The sequence below is a fragment of the Conger conger genome, chromosome 3 (assembly GCF_963514075.1).
Source record: "Conger conger chromosome 3, fConCon1.1, whole genome shotgun sequence".
Taxonomy (NCBI): Eukaryota; Metazoa; Chordata; class Actinopteri; order Anguilliformes; family Congridae; genus Conger; species Conger conger.
The window spans coordinates 19358658-19374095 of record NC_083762.1 but is presented as its reverse complement, the minus strand read 5'-3'; the positions used below and the strand labels follow the sequence as shown (position 1 = coordinate 19374095).

At 40.2% G+C, this 15438-nt stretch overlaps 1 protein-coding gene across 1 annotated transcript; it reads right to left on the bottom strand.

The window, feature by feature from the left end:
• Nucleotides 1–290: 290 nt before the first annotated feature.
• Nucleotides 291–6419, bottom strand: si:dkey-19b23.8 (uncharacterized). The gene is made up of 3 exons (XM_061235914.1): nucleotides 5963–6419; nucleotides 2115–2812; nucleotides 291–1815 (listed from the first exon to the last, which is right to left on the bottom strand). Exons 2-3 carry the CDS (start codon nucleotides 2701–2703, stop codon nucleotides 1724–1726), a joined length of 681 nt encoding a protein of 226 aa, XP_061091898.1. The 5' UTR covers nucleotides 2704–2812; nucleotides 5963–6419; the 3' UTR covers nucleotides 291–1723.
• Nucleotides 6420–15438: the final 9019 nt, after the last annotated feature.

Below are 15438 nucleotides of genomic sequence, written 5' to 3'. Positions count from 1 at the left end.
CAAAATGCAATGACTACCAGTCATGTGAAGTAGTAGAGGTATTGTTTCTCTGTCTTTTAGAAGTTAACCTTTATCCTGATTATTCTGCACACAAGCAGGCGTACTCACACAATAGCCTTGATTTCTGTATAAATGTTTACGGTTTCATAAAATGCATATTTAAACATGTATTCAACACATATAAATCATGAGATCAACATTTCTAAACATTAAAAACCTTGATGTTGGCAACTACACTCCAGAATAAGAGTTGTGCCAATTGTAGAACAAGAATAATAAATTAAAATGTCTTTTTTAAAAAAGCATTAGTTTATTCACAATATTTGCCAGTCCAATAAATAAAACAAGCATATTGGGTGACCTCTTGAGAAGACAACAGATCTACACAGTGCAATTAATACAAGCCATTTCCCCTAGGTAACAGATTGTAATACACTGAAGATTGGTCCCATCAAAGAAAAGATTTCCAGTTTCACCGCCACACTGTTCAACCCTCTTGAAAATAACATATTACCCAAACAGAACATGAAGAATGAGTTCATTTAAGTTGCCTCAAAGCTTCATCACTGCCAGGAAATCAGCCTGAAGTGGCATGAGTAGACCATTTTTGGCAAATGAATATTCCACACATCAGGAAGGTATGCGGTTGTGCAGGGGAAAGAAGCTGGCATATAAACCACCCTCAGTGGAACGCAGGTGCACAGCACATTCCACACAGATTTACGTCATGCTGCACACGCATCCTGAACACAAGTCTAGTCTGGTAGTCTAACTTCCCAATGCCTCAAAAAGAAACAAAACAAAAACAAAAACAGGATTAAAAACTGTAAAACGACAGCTGCACTGAGATATTGCCAGCACAGTAGACAAGGGTACTCAGTCTTAATTCTGGCTTTACCTAGTGTATATATAATTATACCATATAAATAAATAACAAATAAGCAAGAACCTATGAAACAAACCTAGGTCTCTGTAAACTGTACAAAAACAGAAGGATTAAAAAATTAAAACAATAATATTTATAGCGACAACTCAATCTAATTACTTAAGGACCAGTGTAGTGTGGCATGAAATAGTACTTTTCAATATGAAGCTCAGCCTATTTTCATTCTATCCACCTTTAAATAGTGACCTAAAATATCAACTGCAGTATATGTCAATGCCCAAGTTGTAGTCATTTAGTGTACTGGTTAGAATGACCGTGCTCACTGCTCTCTCCTCTTCCTCAAAATACTCCTGAACTCCTCCAAAGTACTAATGCGATGTGTTGCTGCCCTCAGTCATCTTCCAAAAACGCCCCTGTGAATTCCAAGGCTGAGTGGAAAGCTTATAAAAACAAAAGATACTTTAAAAATAAAATGAAATAAAAATTCAGTGGAATGCAACAATCTGGCTGTCTGACTTAAGAAACTTTGCTTCTTATAAATGAGGGTTTGCGGTCTGACTTTTGGAATGCACTCAGTAGTGTGGCACAGATTGCTGAAAAGTCTAAGCTGAAGTTTGTCAATCCTGTCTTCATCAGATCAGTTTCCAAAGGCTGCCCTGCTCCTCTGCACGATGGCCAGTACCCATCGTGCCCCAAAATTAGGACATTTCAGCCGCATTCTCTGCCTTGGAAGAGATCAGAAGTTCAGAAAGTCCTGTGTAATTCAGCTGTGGTCCCGTTCCCCTCAAAATGTTTACTATGGGGCTGGTCTTTCGCAGCAGGCCGGCTGATGCCCGTTCAGTGCCAGAGCCCACTGTCAGAGGCAGAGCCCCTCCTCGTGATTCCTCGAAGGGGACTGCGGGATGCAGAGCTCCTCGCCCGCCAGCGAACTGTCACCAAAACAGTGGACATGGGTTCAGTGGGATAGTTCTCAGACTGTTCACACCTCACTCTCTTAAACAGTTATAAGTTACATAAAATACACTAATTTTAGATAGCATTTTACTGATAACACTTCAATATCCCATTGTGTCGTGTGTGCTGAACATCCACCTGTAGGACTATTAAAATTGTAAAATACTTCAGATTGTGACTTATGCTCAAAAATCGGCTAGAGAACGACAGCCCAGACTACTCCCATTGGCAAATGCCCTTCACATTCCAAAACCACTCCTCCCAACACCCTTACCTTTCCCAAGACTGGCCGGCAGCGTGGAGCTCCTCAACGTGGGGTTGTTAGCACCTGGTAGCTCTTCGCCCTTGGCCCGCGGTCTCTCTCCTTGAGTGGGCGAGGGTCCATCCTGCCAGTCATTGAGCGCCCGCTGGAAGGAGTGAGCCAGGCAGGCGGTCATGTCCTTGGCACGCTCAGCCCGGTTGCACCAGAACACCCGGCACTGCAGCTGCTGGCTGTGCTGCTTGCAGATGTACAGGAAGACGTTGGGGCGGGCCGTGTCCGCCGCGCAGTACGCGATGTCCTGCAGGTACGTCTTGGTCAGTTGCCGGCCCGTGCTGATCTCCTTCACCTCCACGTAGCGTGGACGCACCACCAGGGCGTGCTCCTTTCTCAGCTTACCCGGAGCACCATCCAGCAGACGGTTGATGGCATCTTGGGCCTGGTCCCGGTCCAAGGAGAAGATTTTTGCGGTGCCCAAGTAGTGCACCTTGAAAAGTGGATCGCCGTGGGACAGGCTTTCGGTGCGGTCACGGCGGAAGTGGCGCCGGATCACGGCGGGAGAGTTCTTCAACGTCTGCATCAGGTGAAATGTGCCCAGAGACATGGTCGGCTCAAGTCAGTATGGGATGGGATTCCTATCCGGAGAAATTGTTTGGTCTCCCTGTTTTTCACTTGTATCCAGCCTCCCAAAGAGTTGCATTCACTTGCCAGACCTGAGATAAGAAACAAACAGAGATATTAAACTAAAATACTCTTCGACCCAGTCCTACACAAAAAAGAAATGCGATATATACTTTCTCTATATATACTTTCTCTATACTATGCACTCAAAGTACGACCACATGCTGGTACATTGGTGCACTGCATACGAGTAAATTGGTGGTCTATTGACTTAGTGAATTTCAAGTAGACCATACATGAGTTAATTTGAGCATAATTGTACATACATCAATTATATTACTAATCAATGATACCCCAGCCTGCTATGTCAGCCTGCTTTGAAACCTAGCTCTTATTCCCCCATTCAAAATAAATTTGTGCTGGACTGGAGCCAATTCAGTAGTAATAGTCATACCTTGCATTTTCTATTGCCAATTGTTCATTTTGGAGCTGTGACCATAGTTGGAAGTTAAGGGATAAGTTTCAGTGTACAGTCATGCTTCTGCTGCTCCAAAGGGCAAATGAGCTAGTGCACTGACCTGTGAAGGCCCCTGCAGACTGAACAGTCGGAGTAGCAACAGGGGTCGGCTGACTCAAAATCCAACCAGTCAGCCATGTCATTTATTTTTTGGGTGAAAAGCGAAAGGCAAAACCAGCTTCATTGCAATAGATGGATTTACTCATTGAAAAACTATTCAAAATGAGTACTGCTATTCCAAGCCACAAAGGGCTTATGAATTACAGGATGTTTTGTCTCGTATTCATATTACCTGTAGGACTACTAAGACTCTTTAGGCATTGTGTGTTAATCAGGATTAATTAAAGTGGCACATGGGCAGGCCGTTCCTAATGGAAAAATGGAGCGATGTGAGTGTTGTGTGTCACCTGTGGATCAGTTACCCCCATGACGCATTTGTGGGGAATATTTGTTTTCCACTGTCTGTAAATTTAGCAGGGAGCCATAAAATATTAACTAGGCTGGCTGTACCTTCTATTGCCTAAGATTACTTTCCCTTTCCAATGAGTTAAAGCATGAGAATGGGCCAAGAACAGGGAGGTAGATCTACAGGAATGCAGCAGTGGGCATCTTTGATGCCTTTGGAATGGTGACCTTCACTGACTGGAGCTTACTGACACATCCAAGGCAGGATGCAGAGCAATCAAACATACACAATTGTGACTTCAAGACACTCACCAGAAGTCTCTTGACATTCAGGTCAGTAGATTAAAATAAGTGATGAAATGAAATGTAAAAAAAACAGTCCCCATACCACCGTTTTGAAAAACAGCTGTATTGAATGTTAATCATCCTTTGTCATGCTTTCCTGAAAACATTTCTGGTACACAGTGTGATTTTTGGGAAAAAGCCATTGTGCAGAACCTATTTTTTCCCCTTTGTTGTTCGAGGCCCATTATATTCACCCTGCTTCAGATCATGCTTTGGCCAGTACCGCCGACTGTTTCTGCGATGTTCCCCATTGTTACATGACATCACCCCTCAGGAAACAGCTTTACCTACCCCCCCCCCCACAACTGTTCTTTTCCTCAAGACAATAGCATACACAGCACACACAGACAGAGTGAAACCCCATCTTATATGGATGGATTTTCACTCTTTCCATCTGCAAGCATGCAGATTTAAAAAGCCATCAAATTATTATTTTTAAATAAATCATTCAACAATAGCCTGAATATGTTTTTAACATTTTGCAAAAGGGATGACAGGTCAACCATTGGACTTCACCTCTACCATTTTATGTGACGTTCTACTTTCTGAATGCACAGCAGATCCCTCCAATTCTATATCAATATAGAATATCCCGCCCCCATAGACTTTAGATTTTGCACTTTAATAATACTTCACATACCCCGCCTCAGTATCATCTTGTATTGTAAATATTTATTTAAAAAAAAAAATTATATTTACATCCCACTTTACTTTATATCTATGTTTCTACTTTTTTTTTGTATTATTCTTTTGTCTGCATGCACCCACTAACCACAGCAAATTCCTTGTATGTGAAAACTACTTGGCGAATAAAGTGATTCTGATTCTGATATCTATCCTTCAACCACAGATCCCCTCAGAGCAAGAGAGAGGCATTGTTGCAGAATATAGGCTGGCACAGAAATATTCCTTTCAGAATCAGAAAAGGACCACGGAATCGGTGTACCCAGACACACTGTGATTTGAGCCCTGGGCTAGCTATCCAAGCAGCATTCAAAGAGTTACCCATCCGTTAATTCTTAGAAAATATACTTAGATAGGCAGTACCAGATAACCAAAGCAATCTTGAAACAAAGAATCCAACGTTTTTCCTTAATGCTAAACTCATAAACTTCATATGCTCTGCTAGGAAGCACCATGAACTGCACAATTTGAAAAACAAATTGTCCATTACTGACTCAATAAAAGGACAAGTAGATGTGAGCAAAGCTTTAGTGACAGACTGATATAGGCTACTAGGAAAGAGGTATAAAGAAGTTTGAAGGTATAAAAAGGTGTGAACTAAGCACTAACTTGTGAAACATTACGGCTACGGATACCACTCAAACTTTATTGAATGGAAAAGGAAAGGGATTACATGATCAAGTTGCTATTTGAAAATCCATTAAAAATGTCGTGATGTTCCAAGTCCGAGTATTGGGGAATTACAGATTTAGTTAAGTATTTTAATAACCATCGCGCAAATAGCACATTTGAAACAATTCCATTAATTTGAGTTATCTTGCACATAACATGTAGCATCCCCCATCCGCGCACATAGTCAGAAACGTACAGGACTCAACATCACCGAATACTAAAATTAAATGTCTGACATCCAATCAAACTGTTCTATACAAGGTATATTTTCCTTCCAGGCATTAGCTCCCGATACCGAGTCTGACAAATGAATACACTAAGGAAATGCGTCTTTCAGAGCGGATACATTTCACAGGTAGTTTTTAAAGGAATCGCGTATTCACTGCATAAATACCCATATAGATTTTTTTTTTTTTTAGAATAAGAAAAACAGTTTGCAAGTTGGCAGCCCAGCTAGTTGTTCATTTCTTACACTCGTTCTATCCATTTTTCCGTCCGTTAATATGGTGTTCCAAAACAGAAACAGTGAGATTATACTGCTTAATACTGATGACGAGCCACAGGCATAGCCTATCTTTTCTTCTGATTAATTAAAATGACCAGAATAAGCGTGATTTACCTTGACGTCCTTTCATGCAAACGGTGTTTCAGCAAGCGTCCGGCGTGCCTTGGTTGAACTGGTCGAAGAGTCTACACAGTACTCTCGCGCTTTAAAAATGTACAGAAACCACTTTCTCTTAAAACCACGACGTTCAGCCTCAAATCGCCGACTTTGTTTGAAATTCTCCGTACAAAAACTTTTCTTTTTTTCACGTATTCATCGCCGCATGTTATGTGCCACATACAAGCGGCATTTAGAATTATAAAAACAAAATAATGTCGTTTACTCTGCCACGTCGCAAGTAGCCTAAATATTTCCTCCTTTCCAAATCTTGCTTTTTGTCGAATAGCACTTCTCGAGTAGCACAAACCTGTACGACAGAAAACGTCTGTTCAACTCTCTGTTTAACTTGAATGAGACCACGCCGCTTTTTGTGCACTTTGGTCGCGCCCCCAAGACATGCAAGCAGAGCGAGCTTCTTTCTGTGAGCGCGTACGCCTGTTTCGGGAAAGAGAAGGAGTTTTTTTTACCAAAATAAGCTGCAAGGGCAGGATAGGCTATGTCGAGGCAGTGGGAGGAGAAAGGATTGGAAGTTGGCATGTAGGCTACAGCAATTCGAGATAGCATCGAGTGAAATAGTTTAAAAACAAAGACACAGGAACCTAACACCTGTAGTTTGTTTAGTAATGTAGTATTGTCGGGAAAGGTAGGGAGGGGTAGAGGGAATTCAGGTATTTGGGACAGTTTTTGTAAATTCAGGTTCTGAGTCTGCCCTTACCACCAGTTTCAGTAAGATACCCATAACACTGCACATGCTTACAATCCTCCTGTTCTTAGCTATTTATACACATAGGCCAAATTGTGATATGTGAATGTATAGCAAACTATTTTGTAATCACTCACCCAAAATCTTTTTTTTCCCTTCGGGTTTGGTAATATGGGAACCACATTAGATAATTTGGGACACAGCATGAACTCATAAACACAAAGACTTAATTTACAGGTCATAGCATTCAGACATTTTCACATTGTTTCTAGTGTTCCTTTACCTTTTCATATGGAATATCTTATATGACATGAGAGCCAGTAGTCCCATAAAAAAGGAAGGATTCGGGGCAGTCGCAAAATTATAAAATGTAAAAAAGATACATATTTAAAACATTTTTCTTTGTTGAATTAATATGTCATACGTTGACATACATCATAATAAAACATGCTGCATTATGCATGACATTTTTATCATCTTAACAAATAACAGGCTCAAATGCTACAGGTCCGAAGCTGTCTCCTGCCTACTTCCTGGGTGACCGTCGCCACACCCACTTCAATGAGATAACATTATAAATGTTAGCAAAAACAGAAAATGATTATAATATAGGGTAGTTCTGGAGATAGCTAGTTAAAAAATAAAAATAAAAAAACATTTTTGAGGGACTACTCTTGTCATATCTCTCCTGTTTCTTTCTGTTGTAGCTTACTGTACTGTATTAACTCACTTTACAACAAGTGCCAGTTTGGTCAGGGACTGCTTTAAAAGCAATCAATCCAGTTTCTGTTAAATTCAGTTTTAATAACAATAGAGGTGACTCTGATGATTGAAACCACAATTCTCATGCTAATTGAAATGTGGACAAGACTTGCCATTCCTTGATAGGAAAGCATAATAAGGAACTTGTTTCTCCAGAACAAGCTACAATTAATCCCTTGAACAACACAAAGTACATCATTGGTCTACTGTTAATCAGATTGAAGTGTTGCCAATATCTTTGTCCTTTTACAAATCAATTACACATAATGTGCTACAGTCTTTCAGCTGCAGACAAATCCTGGCTGTCAGCCAAAGAACCGGCTTTGAACATCAGAGTTCTTACTGTAAGTGCCCCAAGAAACAACTTCCCCAGGATATGGTTATGCTGTTAGAATGCCGTGTGGTTGTCCTACGTGCCGATCCTGCAGTCAGCCTATGGATTGTTTATGAAGGAAAACAATGAGAACGGTTTGTTTTACTACAATCAAATAGATGTTCATTTAACTGTTTATGGGTAGAGGCTAGCATACAAAGAGAGTAATGGCAGTTATTTTGTGACCATCTGCATCCTTATATTGACTGATTTATATTGTGCCATGCAAGGCACCAACCAGCTCATCAGGAACATTTGAGGGTTAGGTGTCTTGCTCAGGGACACATTTCTGGATCGAACCGACAACCCTCCGATTGCCAGATGACTGCTCTTACCGCCTGGCCCAATGTCGCCCCTTACATATACAGCTTTTTCATGGAAGAAAGTTAAAGTACCTGGCTAAAGAACGCAACATAATTGCCTTTGCTAGAGTCATGCTCACTGGCATAAGGGGATTATGCAGTTGTGGTCTAGCTTGAAATATTAAAGTGACTGAGAAGGAAAATCTGTGAATGACTTCAAACTACATTGCATGGTATTATTATGGCACGCATTAAGCATCAGCAACAGTAGAGAAATCAATTTCATTCCAACCCTGACATTGTTTTCAATACATATTTGAAGTCTGACTTGAAATGTGTGTTATGATAGTTATTGCCATTACTTTGAAGAGATATTTGGTGGATGTGTAGTGGATACATAACTCTGTGATATGGTATGGTTATTTCAACTATATCCAGTCCCTTTACAGTCACTTTAAATGTTTTCAGCCAATTAGGCTACAGTGATATTGGCACGGGTTTACCTTGGATTTATGGCAGTTGAGATTGTTAATTTTTCTCAATTTAATTAAGAAATTTAATTAATTTATTTATTTTCTTAAAATTATGATTCAATATGAATTTTAACTAGAAACAATTGTTCATAATTAAAGACCATTAAACTTCAATTTGTCTTTTGGAGATCATTTAGCTCAGTTTACCGGTCAGCGGTCAAAGCCAATCAAAAATAAACTTGAAATGCCCATCAGAACTGACACATCCTGTCAGATAACTAGGTCTCATGTATAAAAATTAAATGCTTTACATAAAATTACATTTAGATTGTACTGCTACCACCTTTATAAAGGCATGTAAGAAGGCATATAGGCCTACATCTTTATTTTGTAGCTTAATGAGCACTTTAAATGTTCTTTAAATTGGTTTCACATATGCAATGTGAGCTATGCAATGCAAAACTATGCTTCCAGCTTCTACATGACTTAACTCCTGAGATATTTTATGTTTTGTTCAGTGTTACATCAGCTTCAGCGGCAAAGGCCGAAGAGTCCATTGGCCTCAGTGAGTCACATGTTGGTCACTGTCTATGTCTGGAAAACACACATGAAGGTTACTTTTCTTTACATAATAAGCTTTTCTGATCATTTATGTGTCTGGACAAAAAGATATGCAGACATTTTGTATTTTGAGAGATTTGGGGACACTTGAGGACATCTGGGTGCAGTTTTGGGAAAACTCATGTGGAATTTGAATGCCTGTCGATATCTTGACCAAATTTGTTCCGTCTCAAATTTCTGAACGGTGCCAAACATACACAATGTCATGGCGGCAGAATTTTGGAGGTTGTGATAATAACGTTTTTAAATAGGCCCGCCTATTATAGATATTTGTTAGAATAATTGTATAGTATTTTTTATGTTATACACATTACTGTGGCGTGTGTCTGATGGTCTGTGTGTACACGTGTTGCTGATACAAAGTTAAACTTACTGCAGATTCCGCTTCTTTCTCTAATTCAAGCAAAAACCTTATATTCAGACATGATGTTCCAAACTGCACTGTCATGTGTATATAAATATACTTATATGTTGAGTACATGTGTTCATATACATATAGGTGGAAAGTGGAAATACCCCCAAAAAATCTGGGTTCCCTGCATACTGACCCAAATGTCCTTGCAGATCCTTAAATTACCTTAAATGAAGTATAACCACATGTCAGCCAGATTCATTTAGTAAATACAGCCACATAAAAATATATTTCAGTTTCTTCTTTAAAATCTAATTACCTGTGTTAATTGTTGATTTAACCGTTTTCACTACTAGAGGATCATAACGTATAAAAAAAAACACCATTTATGAAGTGGAACAGAGCTTTAAATAGTATGGTACAATGGTACCTGTGGCACCTCCTTAACCCCTTCTGTTATAGCTATCAATCAAACATGTTGGCAGAACGTTAAAGAGTTCTTTGTGCTAACACCAATTTTACTAGAATCATACCATAGTTGGCCATATCATAAATGAAGGACATAATGTGTCGCGGCCCGTGCCCCTTGTTTCGTAGTTTGATTCCCGGTGTCTGTGTATTTCTTATATCCGTGTTTCATTCTGTGGTTTCTCCGTTTACCCAGAGCCTGTTTTCAATGAATGATTTGAATGATAACTAGGTGTAAGCTTCCCACATCTTTAGAGCAGTGGTCAACTCATTACCACAGAGGGCCATGTGTATGCAGGTTTTCAGTCCAACCAATTAATGCTACTTTAATTGATTCCAATTAATAATTCAGCCATATGCATTTAACTGCGTTAAAGCAACCTGTATAGTATTTAGATGACACAATTTCACTCTTTATACATTATGTGCAAACCTCGGTCCATAACACAGAAAATAATTGAACTAATTATATAATAAAGATCTGAGGCTGGAAGAAAAAACCATCATACACAGGGCCTTCACGGCACTGACTTTGAGACCACTACTTTAGAGCCTAGTTAACATTTAGGTCAATACCCACTGAAGTAAAGCCTTAACGATGGAAATAAATGTACAAAACATCCACCTTAGCTGCAGTAAAAACACTAAGACTTCATTTATTCAGGGTCTACTGACATCATAGACCAAACAGGAAAAGGAGGTGGTTTCCTGCACTGATCTACTTGTGATGGAGATCTGTCTGTAAAATGATGTCATGGCCACTTCACAGTGCCAGAAAGGACACATATATAACATTTCCAACTGGGCTTCTGAATAAAGACTGCTTTTTATTCAGTAACTAGCTGATCTTTAACTTGCACTTTTCTCATAGAGTAGCCCTAGCCTTGAATGAATATCCATTAAAGTTTAGGTTAAGAAAAGTAAGAAGCGTATAGGTTATTATACTGTTTTCTCACAAGTAATTATTCAAATTAAACTTAATGAATCGAAAGCGACTTCCAAGGCAACTTGTATGTTAATGAACGTAGGCTACATTTTACCGCCCACAATCCGTTTTACACGGCTGATCCGGCTCAAGACGCATTATAACAGGAACGTCGAAGCACTCGAACGGCCATTGACATTTTTTTTCCTTGCGGACCTCTGTACAATGGTTGTAGAGGTACAATGTTTCCTTTAGCAGCAGCCGCTAAGAATCGTGCGCACAACTGGTCGCACTTGAACCAGAGGTTCCAATTGAAAAAGCTACCTATGGCTCAATGAACAAAGGGGTCGTTACTCGATGAGGAGTTTCTCTCCCTGACCGAAACACTACTATTTTTAGACAACAGTCACCATTTTTGTAGGCATAGCTGGCTGTGGTCGAGTCAGACCTGACGACAGTAGCCCCCGGCCCTCCCCTCCTCCCATTTCCTCCCCACCCACTATCCGTCTCAATGCCCAGTTTTCTGGACAGACGTAGTGGAGCTATTTTTAGTCAAACGTACCGGCCCTTTCTATGTATAGGCTAAAATAACGGATTCCACTTTGAAACGCTATTATTCCTTGTAGTGTGGTTTTTCAAATGTTATCAGAATGGCTATGCATATTACACCTTTAGAGACAGTGTTCATTAAACAAGCTCCCTTTTTCTTGCTATTAGGGTGTAGGATAGAGGCATATCCCGCTATCCTACACCCTAATAGCAAGAAAAAGGGAGCTTGTTTAATGAACACTGTTAAGTGATTCACGGCAGTTTCCAGTTGTTAGTCGTGAAAGAAAAGGCTTTTTACAACGATTTAATGTATTTGGGGTATTGAGAATTTAATGTTTGCATTTTGTGTATATGGTGATGTGGTGGAAAATGGGGGATGAATAAAGTAATCTAATCTATCTACATATCTGTCTAATGTGCTAAAAGTAGTGGGTTTCACTGGGTGTTCTGATGGAATTCACACAATACGTATTCATTATATTTTTCTAAAATTAAACCTATTGGTCATTCAAATCCCTGACTTGTATGCATTGCTGCCCCCTGCCCTGAAATAAATACCATTCAAATGAAAGGTAGGTTATCTTGAGCTATATTTGACAGATATGCAAATCTTTACGTTTTAGTTTCATGTTAGTTTCATGTTGGCTAGCTCCCCGATTTTTAATTGGCTGTTTACTATAATAATACATCACTATTGATAAAAACTGATGCTACATATGTCAGATCAGTGCAGGTTGATATGTATGTTTAATGAGCAAAATGAACATTTAAGTCTGTACATTTAGCCTACTTTTTAAAAACTCAGCTTTTTGGTATTTTTCCTATAAAATTATATTCTCTTAGATGTGCTTATTGACTGTATCACCACAATGCGCTTCTTACTTCAATATGACTCAGGTCACAATCCAGTGAATGTTTTTTTGGGTTATTTGTGGCAATAGTACAAAGAGTTCATTCTATGTGCGTCATTACAGCCTCTTTCAAAAAAAGTCCAGGAGATGTTGAAATGTGTGATTCATAAATTATGAATGGACTTAGGGTTCCAGCAGAGCAAACGAGTGAATATGAAATATAGCCAACACTGTAGCACAGCTGCGGATCAAAGGCTCATCCAGCGTTTTTTGGACAGTGAAATCTGTTCACTGTACTGACAAATAAAAAGTACAAATACAAAAAACACTGGTGCATTGTCCTGGGCCTTGGAAGTGGAGTGGTCATATGGTCTGTGAACTGGTAAATATTCTGGCCCAGGAATACTGCAATAATAACTTTGTTCCAGGCTTGGGAATTATTCCCAGCAGGCCTGTCTGAAGAGGCAAATCTTCAGTATGGGTCAGATGGTGGGCAGGTTTCTGCTGTCCTGACTGCAGTGGGGTGCTCATTCCACCACCAGGGGGCAGAACAGACCAGAGATATGACCTGGAAGTGCAGGGCACCAGTGAGGGGAGGGGGGTGCCAGACAGACAGAGGCAGCCAAACAGAAAGGTCTGAGGGGTGTGCAGGGTCTGATGATCTTTTGAATATATAACAGCTGCAACATGGGCTTGCTCCAGGTTTTTAATTTGATGCACAGTAGAGGAAGATGAGGACAGGCGTGACATGGCTGAGTATGCAGAGATTGTAGGTTAGATGAGCGGCAGCAGTCTGGATAGGTTGTGGAGATCTGAGGATGGGGGCAGGGAGGCCAGCAAGGTAAGTACGTCTGACTGCAGGATGCGGCATAGGAGGGGTTTGACAGCCAACGCCACCCATCAACAAGTGTAAATGGTTAAAAACACTTTCACCTTCTCAAACTCTGCACTGGACTAGAGGATAGGATGTCTAATGATTATGTTTTGCATCATCATCCCCCCCCCCCCTCCCCCCCTCCTGCAGGCTACTGTCAAGAAAGGTGAAAAAGCTCTGAGTGTTGTATAGGAAGAATCCGCATGCCCAACAAACTGCCATGATATGTTCAGAGCGGCACGTTTGCAGTCCAGTACCAGTTATTTGTCATCCAGCTCGATATGACTTGTAAGCAAGCTGAGATGTGTACTGAGACCATGTGTCAGAGGGGGGATGGAGAGAAATAGTTGTGTTTCATCAGCGTAGTAATAAGTTATGGTCATGGGAGGAGATGACGGAGTAAAGAGATCAAGGACTGAATGTAACATAGTTGAAAATAAAGTCATGGTTACATATGTAAGCAGACTCAGCCAGTTTATGTTCTGAATATATGGTGTACTGCACTTCTGCGTGTGTTTGTCAATCTGCCATACTCCTGCAAAGGCTGTGGGTATTGTGCAAAGTGCTCTCTGATAGTATTCACATCAAAGAAAGCACAGTCCAAGTTTAAAACTTGAAGAGACAATATAGGAACTCTTTGTTCGTAGGCAATAATAGAACAGTGTCTCACAGAGCAGTGGTCCTCACTCCTGGTTCTGGAGAGCAATAGGGTGTACTGTTTTTTGTTTTCAACTTAATATCAACAACCAATGCAGTCCCAAGAAACCAGGTGAGGTGACTTTAATTAACTGCTTTAATTGGTCAAATAAGTGAGTAACAACAAAAGCTAGCACACCCTACGGCTCTCCAGAACCATGAATGAGGACCACTCCCATAGAGAGAGAAAGCCATACCACCTCTATCAACTGCAATAGAACGAAAACAAGAATGCAGCGCTATACTTTGACCATTAGGGGGCATTTGGAGCAGTGTGGCGGCATTGGTAAACAAAATACTGTACATGGCGGCGAATGGAACTATGTGCTATAAAATGATAATCACATTAGCATTGAGGCTACGCAACGCGACAGTCCCATTTTGCATTAGCAAATACTAAGTAAAAAAGTAATTTTTACTTAAATGGTTCAAAATTTGATGAATTGAAGTGCATATAAAATTGTGTTATTCGACGTTCCCTAGTTTTCTCACAATAAAAAAGATCTTACAGAGCTGGTTTTCTGAAAAACATAATTGACTCATTCATTCAGCTGTTTGGCCGGCCACCACTCAAGTTTCACACCAGCCCGCCAGCAGGCGACATTATCGTTGGATTTTCCATATAGCAACTTAAGTTTTAAAGCACATAACGGCTTCGAAAATAACAGTTGCAACCATTTAATTGTAACATGACTCATTTAGAAGGGGGCCTGGATGGGGTCGTGAACTACCGTACTTTCGTGCTCCAAGCGCGAACTCCCGAACGTTGACTTGAGTGTGGACTAGTACGTGGATTGAGACACAGATATAGACTGAATCAAAGGCTATCAAACCCCACCTGCTGACATCCCTTCCTTTTGGCAGGCATTTCTTCCTCATCCGCATCCTGCAGTCAGACAAGCTCCGTGAAGTTGGCAACAATTAGACTTCCTGTACAGAAGTTCCGGTTTCAACTTCCTGTGATTTTCCGTCAAAATAAGAGCTGCTGAGTAACGTTAAATAATGAGAACATAGTTACCGCGTTTGCTGCGCTTCCTCACATAATTACCATTGTTTAAATTCATTGCTGATAGAACTTATACAAGTCAGCAAGCAACTAGCTTGCTATTTGACTAGTGACTATATTGTAGGCCAAGCATAAATTGCTTGACCCTGTCGGTTCAATAACTGCTCATTTGCATACCTGCTTACTGTTTGAAAAAAATGTTGCCAAATATGAAGGGGCATACATTAAATCTATGTATAATATATATAAAATTATACATTTATTATCTAAAATCATGTTCCGAGCAATTGTTGCTGTATTTACAGTGTGGTAAGGGCATGCAATGCCATTGACTGTCAATTCACAACCAGCTCATTTGCATAGCCCATAACTCAAAAACTATGAATTGTTTCAAAATGAAAGGGGGTATACATTTGTTAGTTGGACCCATATCTTTAATAATCTACAGTCCTTTCTGCAAAATCCTGTTCCGAGCA

Coding starts and splice junctions, on each gene's coding strand:
- si:dkey-19b23.8 (XM_061235914.1), bottom strand. CDS start 2,703: ATGTCTCTGGGCACATTTCACCTGATGCAGACGTTGAAGAACTCTCCC. Junction 1,816..2,114: donor GCCGGCCAGTCTTGGGAAAG/GTAAGGGTGTTG, acceptor TTTTGGTGACAG/TTCGCTGGCGGGCGAGGAGC.